General features: G+C 36.7%; 1 protein-coding gene across 1 annotated transcript in view; it reads right to left on the bottom strand.

The window, feature by feature from the left end:
• Nucleotides 1-371: 371 nt before the first annotated feature.
• CUL4A (cullin 4A) overlaps nucleotides 372-21,492 on the bottom strand; it is a 36,419-nt gene continuing 15,298 nt past the window's right edge. The window contains exons 9-20 of the mRNA XM_084306528.1: nucleotides 19,698-19,765; nucleotides 16,687-16,805; nucleotides 14,050-14,242; nucleotides 12,555-12,659; nucleotides 12,010-12,120; nucleotides 11,597-11,682; nucleotides 10,475-10,582; nucleotides 9,181-9,294; nucleotides 7,999-8,104; nucleotides 3,244-3,416; nucleotides 2,292-2,444; nucleotides 372-1,967 (exon numbers count right to left, since the gene is read on the bottom strand). Of these exons, the coding sequence (XP_084162654.1) occupies nucleotides 1,872-1,967; nucleotides 2,292-2,444; nucleotides 3,244-3,416; nucleotides 7,999-8,104; nucleotides 9,181-9,294; nucleotides 10,475-10,582; nucleotides 11,597-11,682; nucleotides 12,010-12,120; nucleotides 12,555-12,659; nucleotides 14,050-14,242; nucleotides 16,687-16,805; nucleotides 19,698-19,765 (1,432 nt within the window). The 3' untranslated portion in view covers nucleotides 372-1,871. The remainder of the gene's footprint in view (nucleotides 1,968-2,291; nucleotides 2,445-3,243; nucleotides 3,417-7,998; nucleotides 8,105-9,180; nucleotides 9,295-10,474; nucleotides 10,583-11,596; nucleotides 11,683-12,009; nucleotides 12,121-12,554; nucleotides 12,660-14,049; nucleotides 14,243-16,686; nucleotides 16,806-19,697; nucleotides 19,766-21,492) is intronic.

Genomic DNA, 21,492 nt, shown 5'->3' with positions numbered 1-21,492 from the left:
CAATGGCAATTAGGAAGAATTGCAGATCTCAGCACTTTTAATCAATTAACATCACTTCGCAAGGCAGAATCAGTCCATCATCTTCAGAATAGCACTGCTGCTCTTAACATATTGTTTAAAACTATTGGACCAGGAAGTGCAGCACACGTTCGTTGCTTGGTATCAGTTACTGTTTACCATGGCCAAGTTTCCATGCGGACAAAGCCTCTGCCCAGCACATTTCTGTGAAGAGCACCTTCCTTTTTGTTTTAAAAGCCCTGAAAGATGGAGCTGACTGGCTTTCGCATGCCTGGAAGATCACTTACAAGGCAAGTCATAATTAACGCTAAAGAACGTAATGCGTAAATTAAGGGCCACATTCTCACCAAGGCTAAGGAATTTAATATGCATCAAAGATTTTATTTGAATTAACTGGATTCAAATATTAAAATAAGTACATTAAATTACAACATTAAATATGCTTTAAATACAATAAACTAGATGTTTTTAGTTTCTAAACACAAAGGGAACAAAAATAATTCAGAAGAATGCAATACAATTAATGACACCAGGTGACAGAACAAGGACTTCATGTAAATCTGCGAGATGTCAACTCTTTGCAATGTTTACTTTAAGAAGACATGGTGGCATTTCAACTGATGCACAAAATCCATGTTACATAAACTTAGCAAGGTATCTCTCAGAAAATATTGCTGTTATAATTTCTCATTTTCGCCACGATCAAAACTCCTTTGGTAGCTCTTTTTCAGAGTGAAACACACCAGTATGCAAATCCCGAAAATAAACAGCATCTTGTAAGTATTACCACAAAAGGTATCTTCTTTATAGTTACAATTATCTAACAGATCTACAGTGTCTTTCCTCCTTTAGTTCAAATCAACTTACATATATACAATATGTAACAAAGTACTCACAAAATCCTTAGTCTTTCAAGACAAAAAACTATGCTTTCACAACATCAAGACCATAAAAGTCTGTTTTTTTTAAAAAAGTTCTCGATTCTTAAAGTGGAGCACGCTGTACAGTAGTTTCCCTGTGATTTTAAAGGCAAAACTAAATGTTACGGCAAGTACATCAACAGTGATAAAAACCAGTTGCCCTAAAATGAGGTAGGGCCTCTGACTCAAATCTAATCCTTGCCACCCAACCCAGCAGAAGTAGTAATAAAATAACAATCCATATTTTCGCTAAATAACCCAACAATTCACTACACACACGAACGCAGTTGTCCTCTTGGCACATAAAGGATCTCACTTCAAAACCTGATTTATCCAAACCAGACTGAAGTTCATACTCATTTGAAAGAAAACTAAATGAACACAAGGTTGAGAGTTTTCACGGTGCAGAATTTCAAAAATTCAGTGTATTTCAACAACACTGTTTGTACATAAATGTTCATCAATTAAGGGTTTTTAAAAAGTTACCCAAGTTGTCACTGTAGCTAAAGAATGCAGCATATAGGGTCTTTACGGATGCAGTCAGGAACACAGAAATGAAAAAAACAGACTTGCATCCATCACAGAAGCATTTCTTACACAGGTGATTTTACCTTTCCAACCAACTTCGATGACAATTGTAAGCAAATCTGTAAAAATAAACTGAGAAGAACCCAAAAGAACAAACAAACAACTAAAGGAAATAAAAATGCGACATTTAAAATTAGTAAGGAGTCTTGACAAGGATGATCAGTTACCATATCATTTTGCTTCTTGTCCACAGCAGTGCATGCAGCTGGTTGAATAATATACATCAACCTGAAATCTGCTAAAAAATAAAGTCTGGAACAGCATAGGTATTCGGTGTCCTGAAGATATATTTGGATTTTTTTTTTAATTTGTATTTTTTTTTAAAATAAAAGTATTTCCTCTTCATTATGCAACATAGTGGTACTGATTGGGGTTGTCTTTGTCTCTCTCCATATAGTCCCTGTCAATGAGAGACTCGATCCTCTTTTTCAAGTCTCCAGGCTGCAAGAAAAGATGGGATTAGTAAAACAGTTCATGATACAAAGGTAAATATATTTTATTTAAAAAACAAACACACACACACAACCAAAACCAAAAGACAGGACAGCTAAAGACCACATAGGAATAGGAACTACAGTGAATAGCTAAACAGAATTTCCTGCTGATCCTTTAGCTTTCTGTTCACATGCTCATTTTAGTACTTGAACCTTTGAATTTGATTCAGGCATACTGCACATTTCTTACTCTTACAGACAATCTGAATGGGAAAGTATATGACATATTTTTAGATAATCCTAGGATGGTTTGAAAAACAAAATCACTTACCTTCACTGGAAATTTCAGTTGATTATACAATTCAGAAACAAGAAGATTATGACCGAGAGTCTTTCTCATCTTCATTATTCGTACAATAGCAGCATCAATCTGGTATTGTCTGTCTTGGAATACTCTTTCAGTTGTGCTAACCTGTTCCTCGACCTACAGAACAATACAACAGCACGAGTAATTACCTTTCATTGCTATTATTTTATCCATTAGATTTCTGCAGTTAACCTTTCCACTGAAAGGAAACTCATTCTTGTCCAACTGTGAGACAGATGCAGACCTCGCTGCATGCTCATAACTAAGTGATTCTGAAGAGTACTGCTAAAGCAAGCCAGATATAACATTAAGGATAATGTAAAGAAAAAGTCATGCCTTATTTTAAATCTATTTGATAAATTGAACTAATTCATAAGAACTCACTTCAGATTTGTAGAACACAGAAGAATTTGACACTCCAAATACATCAGGTCTTCAGCATTAAAAATGCTCAACTGATTGGACTTTTTGCAATTTTATTTTAACACGCAAAGACCAAAAGGAAACAACTCAATGCTAATTAAAACACGTCAGCTGGTGGCAAGAATTGGGATTCAAGTAAAACAAATATATCCACTACAAAAGAAGGGACAACCCTGCCCTTTTAATAACACCTCCTAATAAAGGAAGGTGACATTTGATTAACAAGTTCAGTATAGTACCAGCATTCCAGTCATACCATGAAAGCTTTTAACACGGACTGAAACATCTACAAGCTCCTATCAATTTAACATAACAGCATTTAGATGTGCAGACACAGGAAGAAGGAACCTGAATTGGTTTGATTTCAGTGAGATTTAGGATCTTTATTGCCTCCAGTCAGCCAGCCTGACTACCAAAAATGCAGAGATTCTGTCTCTCCGTGTGGGACATGGGTAAACAGTCAACCAGAATGAATGCAAAAATAAATACATACTGTTTCTTTCATCTGGATTTGATTGATCTTTATTCTAAACAACTTATGCTTGAAATCACCATTAAAGATGAATTTGTCTCCATCTTCTACATCCTTGCCCTTTGGATTTTTAATCAATACTCGCGCTTTCCCACAAGCTAAAGACTGCAAGGTTCTTCTTAATTCACTGTCCTCTGTGAAGAAGTTCAAAGTACAAGAGAAAACAGAACAAAATGTTAATATGAAAAGTTTTATGCAATTAATCTAGCCATACAATTTAAAAAGTTACTGGTTTTTTTTGTTATCTTCTTCCAAGCTAAGTTCTAATTATGCAACAACTTACAGCCTTCAAGCTTGGCCTCACACATATCTCACAGGCAGATGCTGAGAGTGTGCACAGAACTCTACAAGTCAACAATACAGACTCAGACTCATCTCAGCAAAGTTTCTATCCAACAGTAGTATCAGAAAAAAATTCACAGCAATGTGAGCCTGGTTTTATTGTTGTAGTTTTGTTTGGCAATCAAAAGAAAAATCCGCTGATGACAGGAAACTCAAGCCAGCCATTTTGTGATTTCAACACTCTTTCTAAACACGCACCAGAAATTATAAACACAAATAATAAACAAACAAATGAAAGAGGAAAGAAGTTGATAGGAAGATGTTTTGCAAGAAGGTACAGCTGACAGCTATTATAGTTGCAAACTTCCCCACAAGAAAGTAGTGGAAACAAGGGGGTGAGGAAAGTTTTATCCATTAAGATTTAAAGCTAAAAGCATTTGGACAAGTAGATAAAACAAAGTCTAAAATATAATTACTAGAATGTTTTGAAGTCTCATCTCAAGATTTTGCACTACAACAACCTCTGGAGTCTCCCAGAATACTTTTATTGACAATATATACTTATCACCGAATGTGTCAGATCTGAAAAGTTTAAGAATTGAAGATTTTGCAATCGAGTGCTGAAATGCACAGAATAGCTGACTAAAAGATTAACAGTTATTATTTCTAAAATACTGTAACTTTCCCATTCACACAGGATGACCAGTTCTTTTAAAACAAAACAAAAACCTCCAGCTGTTCTATTACTACTAAAAAAAGCCCAAACTCTAAACCAAACTCTAAACTTCATGCTGTTTCAAACTTTTTAGGTGTTTCACCTTTAGTAAATACAGACTGATGCCCAGGCCCAAACTCCTGTGTAAGGATGCTGTTAAAAAAACCTTACAGTTCCAAGTGTGACCAATTGATACAGATGAGGACAAAGGAGAAAAAATCTTCATGATTTTGGGGGTGGGGGTGAGGATGTTGTAATAGTCCATAAGCCACTTTTCTACTTAGCATGAGGAAAAATATATGACTTTCTCACCCAGAAATGTGTAAGCATTTCATGTTAGATGGGAACGGAATTTAAAGATACAATAGGCAAGTACTGGTATCTGCCATACAAACTTTTAATTTCTTTATGTTAACTTCAGTAGGACTCTAAGTAAACCAAATATTTATCTGAGTGGCCCTATCTTCTGCTGAAGTCTGTAAAGGAGACAGGAAGACGTGACTGATAGACAGGAGGAACCAACATGAAGCAGCTTTCTCAGGAGTTCCAATAGGAGAAGAAAGAGTACCAATGCTGCCAAACTGATTTTTATAATGCTGGAAAATCCCAAATGATTTACACCTCATTCCAGCATGTGATTCATGAGGCTTTATTCTAAGAGGTCCATGAGAAGATACTAAATAAGCAGAATATAGTTTGTCATTACATTTATGATGTTCTCAATTAAAAATCGATGTACATGCAAGAAATTGTGGGCTGACAATCTGAGTTGATCTGAAGTTCGAGGATGACAGCTTTAAGGTCTGCCATTAATCTCAAACAGCTAACCCTGTTTTGGTTGAGACCAGCTGCAATATAGGTTATATGGAGTAGATCAAAATGTCTGGCTCTGTTAAATATGACTGCTAATCTCTGCATGTGTAGTTGGTTATTTCCTCCCTACACAGGTGTGTTTGTATTCAGCAACGCTGGTTGTCATCTGATCTCCTAATTGTTCAAGTTGGAGATCCTTTTGTAATGTGTAAAAGTTTCAGATTTGATGCTGATTCTTTAGGGAGGTCAAATCTGTCACATCGGTACTCCTCTTCTTCAGACCATTAATGACTACGTTGAATAATAACACAGGGATCCCAATTAGGAGCTTCCTTTCACTGTGAAAGTGACCCATTCATTTCTACTTGTTTTGTCTTCTAATCAATCATTCACCCGTGACAAGAATTCCCTTCTCAAGCCATGAAAACTTATTTAAGAGCTTGTAATGAGCTCTTACCGAAAAGCATTCTGAAACCCAAGTGTACAATTACCGTGCATATGCTTGCTGACTCCCTCTAAGAAGCTGAAAGGGAAATTATGTGTCACAAATCATGCTCTTCCCTAATATACACTTAGCCATGAGCCTCTGGGTGAATACTATCAAGTGGTAGTGGTCTAATTTACCATCAGATTTACCGATCTGTCCTGAGCCCTTTACTGACACTTAACTCAGAGTGCTTTATTCTGTCCTGTGCATTGGGTGCAGCTCCCTGGACTCTTCTGCTGTAACCACCAATGTGCAAAGACTGGTTAACACCTTGTAACAGGTCTCATCATAAACACACATCAATCAAATAACAACTGCACAAGGCTCCCAACACCCCCTAGAAAGAGTTAGCACATGTAAACACCGAAGCAAAGGAAGTGGTTAGACACAATTCTTCAGTGGGGAGGTTCAGCATCCCTGTCAGCGCTTGCTTTACAACATATGAACAGTTGTCCTGGATCAGAAGGTCCATCCAGACCAGTGTCTGGCCTCTGACAGTGCCACCAGCAGGTGTGCACAGGGCAGTGTCAGAGAGAAGCTAACACAGGAATGCTCTGTGCTTCCCTGCTGCTGCTCCTCTCCTCATCCTACTGCTCCCTGAGCCTCCAATTATTTAGGGCTCATGGAATTCCTAAGGCAGAGGCAGCTTCCATGCACTGAGGTACCTTTCCATGCATTGCTCGTCCTTGAATTCTCAAAACTTCCAGCTTTTACAACATGCTGTGGTCAAGTTTCACAGGTTATCACTGCTGGGCAAAAATCAATCAGAGTACTGCTCAGCAAATGCTGAGCTCCCCTCAAAGCAGCAGGAGGCAGGAAGAAGGCAGTGAGACCTGCTTCTGAAACCATTTCAAGACTCCTCTCATTTAGAAGGGAGACTGCTAAATGGGAACGGGACCTCTCTAGAGAAGCTCTGAATGCCTTGTGTGGGTAGAATTTGGAAGAGTTATTTTACTTCAGGTATCCTGGTCTCAAGGCCCCTGTGAGCCATGAACTGTCCTCATTCAGGGTTTCCTACACCATTTCCTCATAAGAGAGAGAAACAGAGATGACATAACAAAGGCAGCTCCCAACTATCCATCAATTCTAGCCAGCTGCCTTAAAAAGAGTCTATTGAAATCCTTCCTATTGTGCTGGGACATCATGGATTTCCACGCAGCAGATTTTATCTGTTGCTGTAAGGCAGCCAGAATGCAAGCACTGAGGTAAAGTAATACAAGGTGAGAACGCAGGATCTGGATCAGGCTTGTATGAATTTCTGTTTGTTCCGTAGGCCTTGTACTCTGACCTAATGAGTCTCTGGACCATCCTGATGCTTATCACTCATGATGGCATGCTTTCTCCAGCTCCCTTACCATTAATGGCACAGGTGACTCAGCAATCTGAAGATTCAAGGCTGAGAGGCTGGAGTATCTAGGCCGTGCTGTGCTGCCTTCTGAAACAACCTGCCAGGCAATAGGGATTCTTGATACCCCATTTTTACAATATTTTATAAAATGGATTTACAGTATTTTAGTACTTGGGTGTGTTCAGGGACTTTTTCAGCAATTGTTTTATTGGGTTGATCTCAAGGTTCAGCATGCAGAAAGCTACTGGGTATGACCTGCTGGTTGACGCAGAGAGTTCCCAAGAATAAAGAGATGAAAGGGTTATGCTTTTTAATGCCAACGGCTGTAACTATTTCAATAAAGAGTAAAAAATTAGAGAACAAAAACAAAAAAACACCAAACAAAAAACCCTGAGAGGATAGATCCCACTAGTGGTTAAAAAGAAACTTTTCTCTTTTTGCCTGTTCTTTCTATCTTCAGGTTCAACCTGCAGAGAGGAACAGCTATAATGTACACTCGCTACTGGACACTGCTCTTTTTAACAAATCAGATGTATTGTAAAAAGGGAACTCCAGCAACAGTAACGGAAAAGAGAAGGACAAGCTCTCAGAACCGTTCAATTGAAAAACTCACAGAATTATAGAAGTATTTAGGTTGGAAAAAGACCTCTAAGACCATCTAGTCTAACCTTTAACCTAGCAATCACCCTAATATGACAACATTCTTCAATCATTGTCAAGATATAATATTTGAAAGTGTGATTAAACAAAAATAATCTGTACATACAGCTAGTCTTTATCACAACGTGAATTGTAAGAATTGCAAAAATGTATTTTGTGAAACTGACAGGTTGTTAGTAGTACCATATGCTACACACCTCTTACCATCTACTTTATGAAACATTTTATCTAAACCAGGAAGTATGAGCAGTGTATTTTACTCATCTTTTTTTGGTGTCGATATACTGTTGGCTTACAAAGTTTGTCCTACTGATTAAGACAAATTTCTTAAAATTAGGCCCTTTACCTACAGATTCGTAATCAGCAATCACTCAGTGAATAAATCTAAGAATCACAAAGTATTTTTCTTACCTATACCAGTGGCCATTTTAATCTCTTCAAAACTGAATTCATCTCCTTCATTGAACATAAGCAGCACTAATGTCTGAAAGAGTGATACTTGAAATTCTTTCTTTCCCTAAAAAAGAAATATAAAATAATTAGCAGTAATATTCAGACCATTTTCTCTCACATCCCTTAAATCTGATAAGCTACAGAAGCAATACATTCTTTTTTATTTATTTCTAGAAGAGAGGGGCATTTTTGTATGTCTATCACGCAGAAGAACTTGCTCAAAGGTAGCATTAAAGAAACAGGATATTTAAAAAGTTTTTTTTTTTTTTTTTTTTTACTAATCTAACAGTAATCTAACAAACCTCACAAGCTCATTAGAATGAGCTAACAATTAGGTCACATCATTTACTTCATTGCATTACAAATTCTGGCTTTGCTACCACCAATAGCAAATCTATTTTTTATACTTCACCCTGTATTATCAGTAGCCAAATGTTTGTACGAGCAGGCAATGAAAAGGAAATAAATTCTTCAGACAGATGTACACACTGTTGTCAATCAACAACACATCTGTCTTACTGTTACATAATGACGAAATCTGTAAGTTTCATATTTACAGTGAGCTGGTGAAAGAATTCAAGGTTGTGGGTTTGCCTTTTTTGTCTTGCTCTGCTTCAATTAAGCTGCATTATTAGCAACACAAGATCTTCCATGAGACAAAACAAAACCACATTAAGAAACAATGTGGTTATTTAAGACTTAAATAATTCAACAAGCATTTAAATTTTAACCAGTCATCACATCACCAACGCCCTTCAGTCTCTTTTTGCAACAATTAAGCATTCTATAAATGTCATCAGTATTTCTAAGATCAAAACAATCCCATATTAAAAATAAGATGCTGTACTATTTCTCTCTTTAATTTCCTGCTTTATTACAACTCTTTATTTGAATAAACAATAATTCCTATCAAATGAATATAAATGTTACTGCAAGGTATCACACTTTTGTCTTTAGATCGGTTGAATTTCAGTTTAATTATAAAAAGTATTATTTTTGTGCAAAATAATATTGAACTGTGATTGTTCCTCTGCCAAACATGCTATTACCTTGATAAAGAAAATACTGAACATGACTAGATTCCAAATAGTTGACTTAAATTTTACTCCAACAGGCTAAACATTAAACATGCGAACTTACTTCCTTAAATTCTGCCTTCAGGACAGCATGCCCTAAAGTGGTCTGCCACTGAAGCTTTCGACCACTGTGTTTTCCTAGATAAAAGGTTTTGAACACCTCTTGAAGCTTTATCATCTGCAAAGCAAAGAGAACAAAGTTTATTAGTGTTTTACCAGTACAGTGATGCTGGATGATTTCACATTTAATTTCACTGTTTTTTTCTCAACAATATTTCATAGTAAATGTTTTTGTGAGGAAAAAAGCAATCACTTCATTTTAAAGAGCTAAAATTTGCTTTTAAGTACATTGCTACTACTGTGTACAAAAGAAATTCTCAATTCAAGTATAGCTTTCAACTTCCCTGATTATTATTATTATTTTAATAAATATGAAATGAAGCATCCATAATGGGTTTAAAACCTCTAAAATACTGATTTTGTCCTGGACATTTCATCTGATCAGGAAGTCACAGGACAGCAAGCATACAGCTATACACTATATACAAGCTATACACTGACTACTGCCACCTGCTCTCAAGCTCTTCCTTTTATTTGCCATATAAAGTGTCAAGTCTGATTTCAATGCTTGAATTCCAAGTAATTGGTTTCTACTCCTCCATTTTCACGACTTGTTGCTCAGATTGGATCCTTCCACAGTAGTCTGCTGTTGAGGAAAATGTGGCACAAGAGCAAATGCACAAATGCTTCCACTGTTCCTGAACTGAACGGGATCTCCACCACCACCTTTGGCCTCGTAGGTGTTTGCTGCTCTTCAGATCAAGCAAGGTATCGCAGGAAACAGGACTCCAAATACGTATTTCAACTTAAATAACTACAGGTATGAGCTTTGCAAAACCTGTACACTTGGAAGCAATCTTTTTTTCAGACCATTTAAATGCAGGGGCTAGTTTTACGAGAGACTTCGCAGAGAACAGAGGAAGGATCTTATGGAAAATGAGAGCATGCAGTAACATAACTACTGGCTGGATCAACATGCATAATCAATGCAGTTAAAAACTGATTATGGTTAACCGTTTTAAACTTTTAAGTGCTTGAATGCAACGTTAAATAGGACACTGATTTTATTTTAATACTAATTTAAGATTAGTATTATTTAAAAAGTGAAAAAAAGTGAAACAATCACATAAAGTGGATTTTACCCACATTATTTTTTTCCAATTTTGAAATCTTTAAAATGAGAAAAAAAAATTAAAACTTAAAATCTCACAGAAAAACATTAAACAAAGTTCACCCTATGATAGTGATCATGATACCATTACATAATCTGCATTTAGAAGGAGAATTCAAACACTAACCTCTGAATTTAAGTGGACTTCCATAGGTGTATAAGTTGGCCAATATCCCATAGTTAATATATTTACTGTCAGGTCTATATTTCCTGGGTCGCTTTGGTTCTGCATATACTAAGATACAAGAGACAAAAAACATCGAAGTCTACTGTTTGCATGCTAAATTAGAAAAATATGCATACTTAATTTGAATTAGAAATTTTAAATTAAAAGGGTAATGATGAATTCCTACATGTCACATCCTTAATTACACATGCTCTACCAAGATTTTGAATTTCACGTCTAGTTAATGCCCCACCAACAACCTATTTCAAACACAGCAAGTGACTGCAAGTAAAAAGAAAATAACAACAGACATTGAAGTTCCCTAGACAACTGTCTGTATGAGGTATCAAGGTCAAAAACTTTAACCACATGCAAAAAAAAAAAAAAAAAAGCAAACCAAAAGCTTTTGATCAGAAGCCAGGGCAACAATTTTAAGATCAGAGTGATTCCCTAGCACTTCAACATGTCTATGAGACAACACGTTTTCTTGTAACTTCAGCATAGCAACAGTCTAATCAGGCTGCAAACTCTGGGATAGAAAAAAGAAAACAAACTACAGTATTTTATTAGTGGAGTAGCTGTTCTGGGTCAGACCTCTAGCCCAGAACTCTGTCTTCAGTAAGGCCCCAGAAAAGGTACTCAGCAGAAGCATAACAACAGGGCAAGCATACACAATATTTCCTCAGTCACTAACAGTTTGGAAGTTCATGGGCTGAGATATAAATTATTTCTATGCATTGTAGCAACATTCAGGGAGTTTTTCTGGCTTATTCGCAAAGAATTAGAGCAGCAATAGTTTCCAGAATGAAGGAATAGGGACTTTAAAGGATGTCAACCAACTAAATTACTATGTGATATTTAGACTTTATTTCACTTTAAAAAGAATCAAATAAAAAAGATTTTATCTGAGTAGATATTGAATAAATTATGCTTTATAAATGGATCTATAAAGAGACTGTTACTATGATTAGGGACTGCTCAAAAGCTGTGTCGTTTTACTTTAGCTTAACCCAAAGTATAACACTATTTAGTGCTTCCCCATCATTGTTGAAAATTTAGCACGCAAACACAATCTGAATGTACCTGCTTAAACTGAACCATGACATCTTTTGACAGTTCCATGTCCTTGAACATGCCCTCCAGTTTGCTGGTAAAAGCAGCCCCACATTCTGTCACACAAATTAAAGCAAAGATCCCACAATTACAAACAAGCACAGAACAAACAAAAGGTTTAACCGGAGATAGCTGAGCCAGATTTTCCAGGGTCTACTGCACCCACACGTAAATATATATTCTGCTCCTACACAGGTATATTAAATGAACCAGTCAAATATCTGAGAGGTCAGCCCAATAGCTCTCGCTGAGCACAATGAAAGTTGTGATATGCTCAGCTATTACTTAAGATCTGGCTTGTTACTTTTTAAAGTATGAGACCATATGTGTTCAAATTTACAAAAAAAGTGTTAAAAAATTAAAACGCCTCTAAAGATGCCTACCGTGTTTAAGCTTTGACAACATGGACTTTTCAGCATCTACTGATGCACTTTTTCCAACCAGCAGTCTTTTTGCCAAGTCCTTCTTATAGAATGCCTCAAACACATCTTTACCTGCATGGAAATGGGAGCAAAAGATGCATGAAATCATACATTCTATTTGTACCATGGCACTTCAGGTTTGTGACACAAGCCTCTCTCATGGCATGTTGATCAGCAGATCAATATTCACTATGCAACAGCAAAGAAAAATATGCAGACAATAAGTTCTTATTATATTTGAATTATTCTCTTGACATACATATTTTTAAATTTACTTCAACTCTTTGGTATCTACCCAGAGACCATAAAAGGTCTGCAACTCAATCTCCAAAGAAAGTTTGTCCTCCCTGTTGTGTTTAACGTGCTCCTTCCAATGGAAGGAACCTTGAATTTAAGACTAATTCTAGTGGAACATCACACTAAAAAGATCTCTTAGAGGAATAAAGTTCAGCTAGTAGCTAGAAAAGCATTTTAAATTGCATTAACTTGGAACAGATATTTCTTACCATGAATAAATCTAAATATGATCATGATTTTGTCAAGGATTCTTTCCAACTCTTCATCTGTCGCTTCTTTATTACCAGCTCTTAATTTGGAATCCACATATTTTGCTATAAATAAAACATTTTAACAGTTTAATTAAAAATAGAAATCTAAAGTCACCAACTTCAGTGTTTCCCACTTGAAATATTACCATATATTACAAAAAAGCAGGATAAGTGGTAAACTTTCTCTTTTCTGTTCTCCCTATGTTCAGGGGAATGATAGAGCACTTATTGTACTACTGCCATAATGGAAAAGCATCACAAGAAGGAATCACCCAAGGGAAAAACAAAGGAATAGAGTAAAATCATTAAAATTAATGCATTAGAAGTTCCCACATTCTGTGCTGTATTCATTGCAAACACATTACTTGTTGAAAGACAATGCTTTGGAAGTGTATAATGCATATGAATGTATTTATGAGAAACAGAAACAAACAACACAAAGAGGACTACAGTTTGTAACTTTCAGCAGGCTCCTCTTGCTCCTTGCCATGGTATTTTTTTTGTATATAAAAAATTAAGCAGAAGCAATGCTTTCAAGTTAGTAGCTTCAGAATGACAAACATAACGTTAAGCCGTGAATTTAGCTAAGTACTGACTAAGCCACATTAGTATTTCTATGCAATCTTCTACTGGGGTAGGATGGAAGCCATTGCAATAGCTGAAACAACACAATCCACAAAGAACAGCAGGCTGCATCATGGCTTGAACCTGCATTCACTAGGTTGTGCGATTTGTCCTGTTAGGTTTGTTTTAGGATGAAGCCACAAAACACGGTGAAGACAGTCAAAAGAGGGAAAAATCTAGGAGCAGGATCTTCTCGTGATGTAAATGACATGATTCCCCTAGCTGCCGGCAAAGCACAGCCTGAACAGCAGCTTTTGCTAGGTCAGGGATAATTCCAGTGAAAGTACTTTTATTTTTTTATTATTTTTCCCTTAATGAGATCTAGTTCCCTCTTCAAGGTACTGATTACTTTTTTTCCTCCTTACATCTGAAAGCTTTAAAATTGTTCTCCCAACTTCAGCCTTCCATTCTGCTGATGGGCAGTACTTACTAATTTCTGAGAGATCTGTAACATTCAAAGAGCTTGTGTACTACCAGGCAAAAATAGTTCATTTTTTTCTGCTACGGCTGCTCTCCCCCCCAGCCCCTGACGCCGCTCGTAGGATTCGCATTGTGTTCTCTGAGCAAGTGTTAGCACCAGTCACAGGGTAGTAAGCAGAGCACAGAACAGCAGAGGTTGACATGCTCCTTTGGGACGCTGCACACACCTAACAACACACCCGCGCCTTCGGTCCCGCCGTGCTCCCGGGTTAACTTTTGCCTGGCACCCCCAAAGCGAGTCTCCTAAAAGCAGGACGCGTACTGCTATTACACTAGCACACTCAGCAGCAGCATCTCATCATGCTTTCTACAGACTTTGGAAATATTTTACAGAAAAACGTTTGTGTACCTATCAATTCTGCAGGCTTATTTGGTCTCTTGTTGATAAATGTTTCAAAGGACTCCTTCATCAAGTTTATAAATTTTTCATTTTTCTGAAAGCACACTTCTATGATATGGTCCACTTTATCCTTAAAATCTAGTAGCTCTTGCACCATATCCTTGTCCTTTTCAGGATTAACCACTATTGTTGTCCCAAAGTTCTGCAAAACAAACACTTTTGATAATAAAATACTTTAGAGTACTACCTATCTCCCCCAACAGACACATTCACGCTTATAAAATTTATCATTAGAAAGAATAAAAGTGTTACAGAGCTACTTATGTGACTTCAAGTTTTCAAAAAATGAGATGCATTAAAATTTGAAATAAAAACCCAGACACACATTAAATGGATTTCAAACATCAGCGTTTGACTTAAAGATTATATACATTTAAGACAGAAGCTAAACAAAAATACAAAGTAGACATGACTGTACGATGCACAAGTTCACAGTTAAATACAGAACTACATGATTCATGTAAAAGAAATTATATGGAAACTGCCTCAGAAATGTTATGTGTAATGGAAAGCTTTGCACCATTCTGCTGAAATCCACTACAGAGCCCTACTGACAGGGACAGGAGGCTGAAATACAACTACTGCTCAGCGCTCCAAGATTGCTCTCAGTGAGGGCTACAGACCCAAAAAACCCAGCTGATTTGCGACAAAACAATTTTCCCATTTGCAAGGAGCCACAGAGTTGGCTTTCTTTTCTTGTTCATTTACTATCCTAACATTAGGAGATATAACATCATTTGCCCACCAAAGCAAAATGTCCCGTAAGGGAAGACCTGAACCTATCAGACCTTTTACAACTGCTTAATAACACCAATCGCTGCCCTAGACAGAATGACCGGTTTTCCATCATGGGAAAGAGCAACACTGGCACCGTAATAGGGGAATACTATTTAACCCGTATATTTACATCAACTAAAGCACATTAACCACAACAGTTAAAGAGAGATGATAAAATCCCTCTCAAACCTCAGAATTTCCACTTAAATACCTAACGATCCACTGCAATCCTTCTCCAAGATCTTTCTTGAGAACCATTTCCAAGTGAATCAAGAGAAAAATGAGGCTGCCAAGCATCCTTAGACTTGGTATGAACATCCTGCACTGAATACAATTTCCCTTTCATTAACACAGCATCCAGATCTGTCTCCATGGGTTATGTTCATAAGTTGCCACAAATGGCAAGCTGAGCTACAGAGAGCTAAGTGGCATGCCTGAAATCATAAAGTGGTGACTACAGCAGAGCACAGATCTTCCCCCCAGTACTCTGTCCCTATGTGCTTTTTCTTTCTCACAAGACAGAATTTAAGTTCTTGAAGCCTCACTTTAATGAAATCTGTCATACAGAACGTTGTCAAGGAAAAAAATAGAGCAACTTGATAGAAAGTGCAGATTTCTGAGCACGTAAAAAAAGGTTCTTAAAAATGAGGCCATGAAAGGTCTGATTCTGTGAGACATAAGGCATGATCAAGCCATCTAACTGACTTGCTGCTGAAGGTGAGGGCCTGCTCCTCCTTCCCACGGGTTCCTACCTGTCCTGAACTACTCCTTTTCTTGGGCCAGCACCAGCACTGTTCTGTGAGCCTCTTTAAGCTCACTAACCTTGGCACAACCCTGACTTTGCCCACGTACAGTTGTTCAAACACATCACAAAAAGAAGTCTATAGAGCAGCAGGCCATGCAAGTGATGGAGGAGTGTGATCCAGGAGTGAGGAAGATGATTTGGGAGCCAAGACAAGCCGTTCAGCTGGCCCAGCTGACCACAGATCCACAGGGACAACACCCTGCTGAGCAATCTGCATCTCAATTTTGGGGGTGGAGGGGAGACACTGCCTTTCTCCTATGAGCTGCGCATAACTCTAGGTATGGGTGCACAGGAAAGTCACCTCCTAAATGAACCGATGTTGTGCACTTAGCCCTGAAGGTAGAGGCACCCATGGACGATTCAGGGGAGAACTAGCACATCGGGAGTTACCAACTCCACAGAGAAGTATTTTCTGCAAAGCTTTGCTACCTTCATCTTGCAAGAGCACTGGAGTGAAGTTCTCTGTGGCAGCGTACTACCTGCATATTATGACTAACTAAACAAACCAGATACCCCACTTTGATAAGGGATTATTTTCAAAAAGAGCATTCCTTTCAAAATGGCTTTAGCATTCACCTTAGTGCAGCTGGTTACATGAAGCACTGCTAATCTGCAGCAGGACAGCTGCATTCTGGTGTTCCACGTATGTAAAACATTTGGGTGTATTTGTACCAAAACTCAACATATACTACAACTCAGTATACTCTAAATAAACGCTCATATAGCTCTACTTAAAAGTACACCAAAATAACTTCTTGCATATCGTTCAAACCTATATTGAAAGCACTTTCCAAGCAGCTAGGAATTAAAAATCAAAACTTAAGCGTTGCTGTTTCTCACCACATGATCATTACTGGGGATCAACACACCATCAAGCATCAACATATTTGCTTAAAACAGAACTTTGATGTATACACCTAAAAGATATACTATTCTTGTTTCTGAAAGAAGAAATCTATGATAACACCATAAATTTTGAGAGTAGCAACAGATCTTTGAAATACCTTAATGTATTCACTCCAATGTTGCAAAAGGATCTGCTGCCCCCCTTTTACCCGGCTGAACAGCTGGTATGTCTGGGTCAAGTCTGATATTCTGTTTTCATCAAGCAGGTTATCAAGCCCTAAAAAAATAAAATTAGAAATACAAGCAAATTAGAAGGGAGTTACATAAACACATTTAGGAATACATCAGAAAACCAAAATCTCTATGAAATACACCAAAAGCATAAAAGTATGAGTTTTTAAAGACTAAATTTCTGAAAGCAAGTGTTATGCTCAAGATTAACATACTCCCTTGTTTAAATTGGCTGAAATGATTTACATTATGATATTATAAAACTAAGTCAGCTGAAATACTTTCCCAACAAGGTGTCGGCTCTAAGCCTTTTGCGGAATGTTTATGAACATTTATGAACAGTACTTGATTTTAGGAGCAGTTTTATCAAAAGAACTCATAAAACCTCCAAAGAATGTCAAAAACAGTAAGTATACTGTCCCAAATTTAAAGTAAAAATACTTTGCAAGATTTTTTTTTTTCCTGTAGTGTTGAGCCATGTTTTTAGATTAAGGACGTGCATAAATTGTCTATGCTCATACTGATGTAATAACACACGATTACAAAGTCCTTCCAAGCAACATTTCCCTTTTATCTATTCACCCTACGTGAGACTAGGCCTTGGACTAACGAATAAAGAAAAACACAAGGCTAAATGTAACACTTTTAACAATTACATACACATTTTAACATTTGAGAACGTGATGAATTTAGGCCCAATGTAATCACAGATACATCATCCGTTATCAGTGACAATAGGCTTTGGTAAAATGTTAAGGTAACATCAAAGATTTATGCCACTGTTCAAAATCCAGAAAGCTGGATTTTACACAAGTTGACAATTCACATCAGTGTAGCTGACACTGTACAACTGTTCTATTTCATGCACAAAATGTACTTAGTTACTTCCAATTTTTAAACGGTATTAGATTACAAAGGATTTTCAAGGACTACTTGACGACATGACCCCATTTTCTACTCTCTTCTTCACCTTAAGATACTTCCATTTTAATTTATCTACATGTTCAGAAAGGCAACCAGTATTCTAGAATGATGTCAGGTAAGCTTTTGCCCACGTTGAGATACCAGAAGAATTAATATACTTTAGAAGTATATAAGACAACAGATTACAAAGTCTTGAATACATGTTACTGATTTCTTTTGAACACTGAAATTAGAAAATGCCCATTCCATCATATCCAAGCATCATCTCCTACTCATTTTAGGAAACCAATAAATACACTAATTGCTTTGTTATAACCTAGCTGATAAAGTACAACCCTTCTTTTTCCTCCACCATATAAAATGCGTGATGGAAACAAGCATTTTGTCACATACTTGACAAATGAAAAAAGACATTTAGGTAAGTCCTCTGACACAAGGCTTCACACAGCTTCCAGAAAACACTATCACAGCCTTGAAAAATTTTATTGTACTCACAATGAAAAAAACAGTATCTATTCAATAGAAGTTGTAATAATACAAGAAAATAAAGTTTCTCATATATACCCTGCATTGGTAAGATTTTTTTTTCCTGTACCAAACTGACTACATCATATGCCTTCTCTCCTAAGGAACAAAACCTACGAAAGGCAGTATCTTCTTCTACTTGCACTGAATACTAGAAGTATTGAATACTGAATACTAATAAGTGGATTACAACGTGCCCTGGATCAAACGAATGCAGAAAGTTATGTAAGAAGTGATGTTAGACTTGCTTCTTTTTTTCCTCTAAGTGTACACATAGAACGTAAAAATAATCCAACAATATTACAAGTCCCAAAATATAGTGACTAGAAAAATGTATAATTTTCTCCATATTTACATGGACACTGCATATACATTATAAACCAAAAAAGAGTGCAGACTCTTTTTTCAGAAAACAAGAACATGTTTTCTGACTACACCAACTGATATACAAGTATATCATTGGAAAAGTGACTTGAAAATAACACTTGAATTAAAAAACAAGCAAAATCAGCATTTAGCAACAAAACTATTACTTATTCTTACCTTCTATTTATGATAAGCTTAAGAATAGCTAAGATGGAGTAACCATGCTCATTTTTGTAAATGTACTGAAAACAATATAACCTACTCCCAGAGAAGTTCAGTGAAAACTGTAAGCATGCATCTTTCTGTCCCCTTTGTAAAGCTAGAAGTGAAAGGCGTGTGCAAAACAATCCAAAAGTATTAACAAACATGGATGTGATGGAGCTTGAAGATAACAATAACAGTTCTGCAACAGTAAAAGAATACATAAGGATACACTGCTACAAGATCTAAAGCCTAGAAGATGTCTAGTGCTAGAAAAGGAAAGGATTATTTAAAGTAATAGAAGATCAGACCAAACCCAGGAATTCAGTGAAAAAAGGCAAAGATTAAAAGTTAAGAGGAACAAAGAAATGGTGATTTGAAGATTGGTATCTGAATAGGGAGTTCTTAAGAAGACTGCAGCTCAAATTTAGAATTGCCAGACAGAAGGCAAAATACAGAAAAAAGCTTATGAAGTGCATCACCTCTGAGTGTTGTCAGCTCCAATAGCTCATGATTCTTTAACTATATAATCACAAGGATATGTAAAGCTATTGCACTTGAGCTGTGTAGTCATCACATAAAAGAAACTACAACAGTAAATGCAGCTTTCATTTGGAAGTTGATATGAAGTACAGGAAATCAGCAGTTACAAAGATTTAATTCCCAAGCTCCAAGTCAAAGGGGACTTAGAGAGTTCATCAAGCTTTACAAGTACGGAGTTACATTTTAGGTATTTGCTTCCTCATGGAGGATCTACTTGTCACAGTGGGTGTGACAGTTTTACTGAATTGGCTTTCTGTGTCTATGGAAGTATTTTCCACAGCTATCATTTCTCATGAAATTAAAGATGTGGATTCTGAAGTTATTGCAGAGTACAAGGATCTGTTGTTTATCAGAGAATTCGTTAATTTTTTTAAAATACCTTTTTGCAAAATAGCTGTTAAGTGTTCTCCTAGTAGCTGTTTCTCCACACAAGCTATCAGTGGTTTCCTAAATAAGGAAATAAAAGTATGTTAGAAGTACCACAGCATAAGGAAATTGCATCCTGTCAGAATATACTTGTGAGAAACTTACAATATTGTAAAAAAATCAACAATTTTCTACTTGAAACAAAGGCTACAAATTAAGGAAAAAAAGTCTCATGTGTGATATAAGAAAGAAAAAAAGTTATCCACATATACAACTAAAAAAGAAATTCAGTTTTCAATAATAAAAACAAGCTATGGAACAGTAGAGAGAAGTTTAGATACCAAAAATCTGTATTAACAAAGTCTGGAAAAATTCAATTTGACATTTTTCTTGAAAAGAAAGAAACCTTCCAAAGATGTGCACTCCAAAACAACACGATACCATATACACTTGTGATGTTCAAAACCAAATATTTTTATCCAACTGTATTATGCAGCTAAACAAATTGAGCTAGAACTATAATACTCCTCAAATTGGCTAATCATTTAACATTCACATTTGAAATCTCCCCTGCTTTTCACAATTAAATATTTTTGATGCATTCCCTTTAGACAGGACTGAAAAATACCGACAAGTTTATCTTTCCATCATTATTGGCTAAAAGAGGAAAAAATGCCTGAAACGCAAAGGGATAACTGATTTCACTATCTACACTTCTACCATTGTTTATCATATGACAACAACAGATCAAACACTTCCTTCTGTGTTGTTTTATAAAAAACTGGTTCTCAGACCCTTAGTTTAGATTTTCTAAAAGAGAGGTGTTCAACTCAGATTGATGGAAGTCTGTTAGGTAGTAGCATCCTCTTTAAGCCCCCACCTTTGCTAAAATACCTCCTATTAATTATTTGCTCAGCATTTAATATACAATACACAGTTTTAGTCCCTTCATCTCAAAAGATTAAATTAGAATTTGGGAAGGTCTGGAGAAGGAAACATGGACAATTAGATTATATAACAGCATCTGCAAGAGAAATATCTGTACACATCAGGAGCCTTTGATGTGGGAAAAGGTGAAAAGGGCTGACCACTTCCCCTTCCAATACAAGATTTGGGGACATCAGTGATGGTACGGGGTGTCAGACTTCAAATAAACATAAGTTTTATCATATGGTTTATATCAGATTTATCATATGGTGGCTGGTGCTCTGAGGGATCTCCTGGTCAAAGGATGTCATAGGTGAAAAAACTTAAGTGAGTCCCAGTGAGACAGCACAAATATGTGAGAGAGATTCATCGGGTAATACTAGACATGCAAACAGCATCAGGTTCAGAAAATACGTTGAGCTGCAAATAGGCAGATACTAGGACAGTATCAGGGCATCACATACACTTTCCTTTGAGTGCTTCTAAGTGAACGTGAAAGACCAGTTAGACAGACCCTTGGTCTTAATGCATGTCTGTTTTTATGGCTACTTTCATTTTCCCTGAAACTTCCAACTACTGCTGCCTGTCTCCAAGAACAGGAAGATTCAGGGTTGCATAAAATAACATCCTTTGCCCCGAAAGACCTATTCACCCTACAGAGGAAGTAAGGGTAATTGGTCTGCATGAGACAGAGCAGTACTTCCTAAGAAGCAGACAGACAGAACAAGTATTTATCTTGACATCTAGCTGATGAATGAGCATAATGTACCTTCTGCACAGCCTCAAAGTATGCATCTACTGACCAGCCAGGAGATTGGCTTATTCTGGTCAGCTGTCCAGGCACGTACTGGTGGGCTGAACAAATCACTCAATGATCTGCA

Source organism: Netta rufina (genome assembly GCF_964035555.1).
Source record: "Netta rufina genome assembly, chromosome: 1".
NCBI classification, from domain to species: Eukaryota; Metazoa; Chordata; class Aves; order Anseriformes; family Anatidae; genus Netta; species Netta rufina.
The sequence above is the reverse complement of the archived record's forward strand: the minus strand, read 5'-3'. Positions and strand labels throughout refer to the sequence as shown.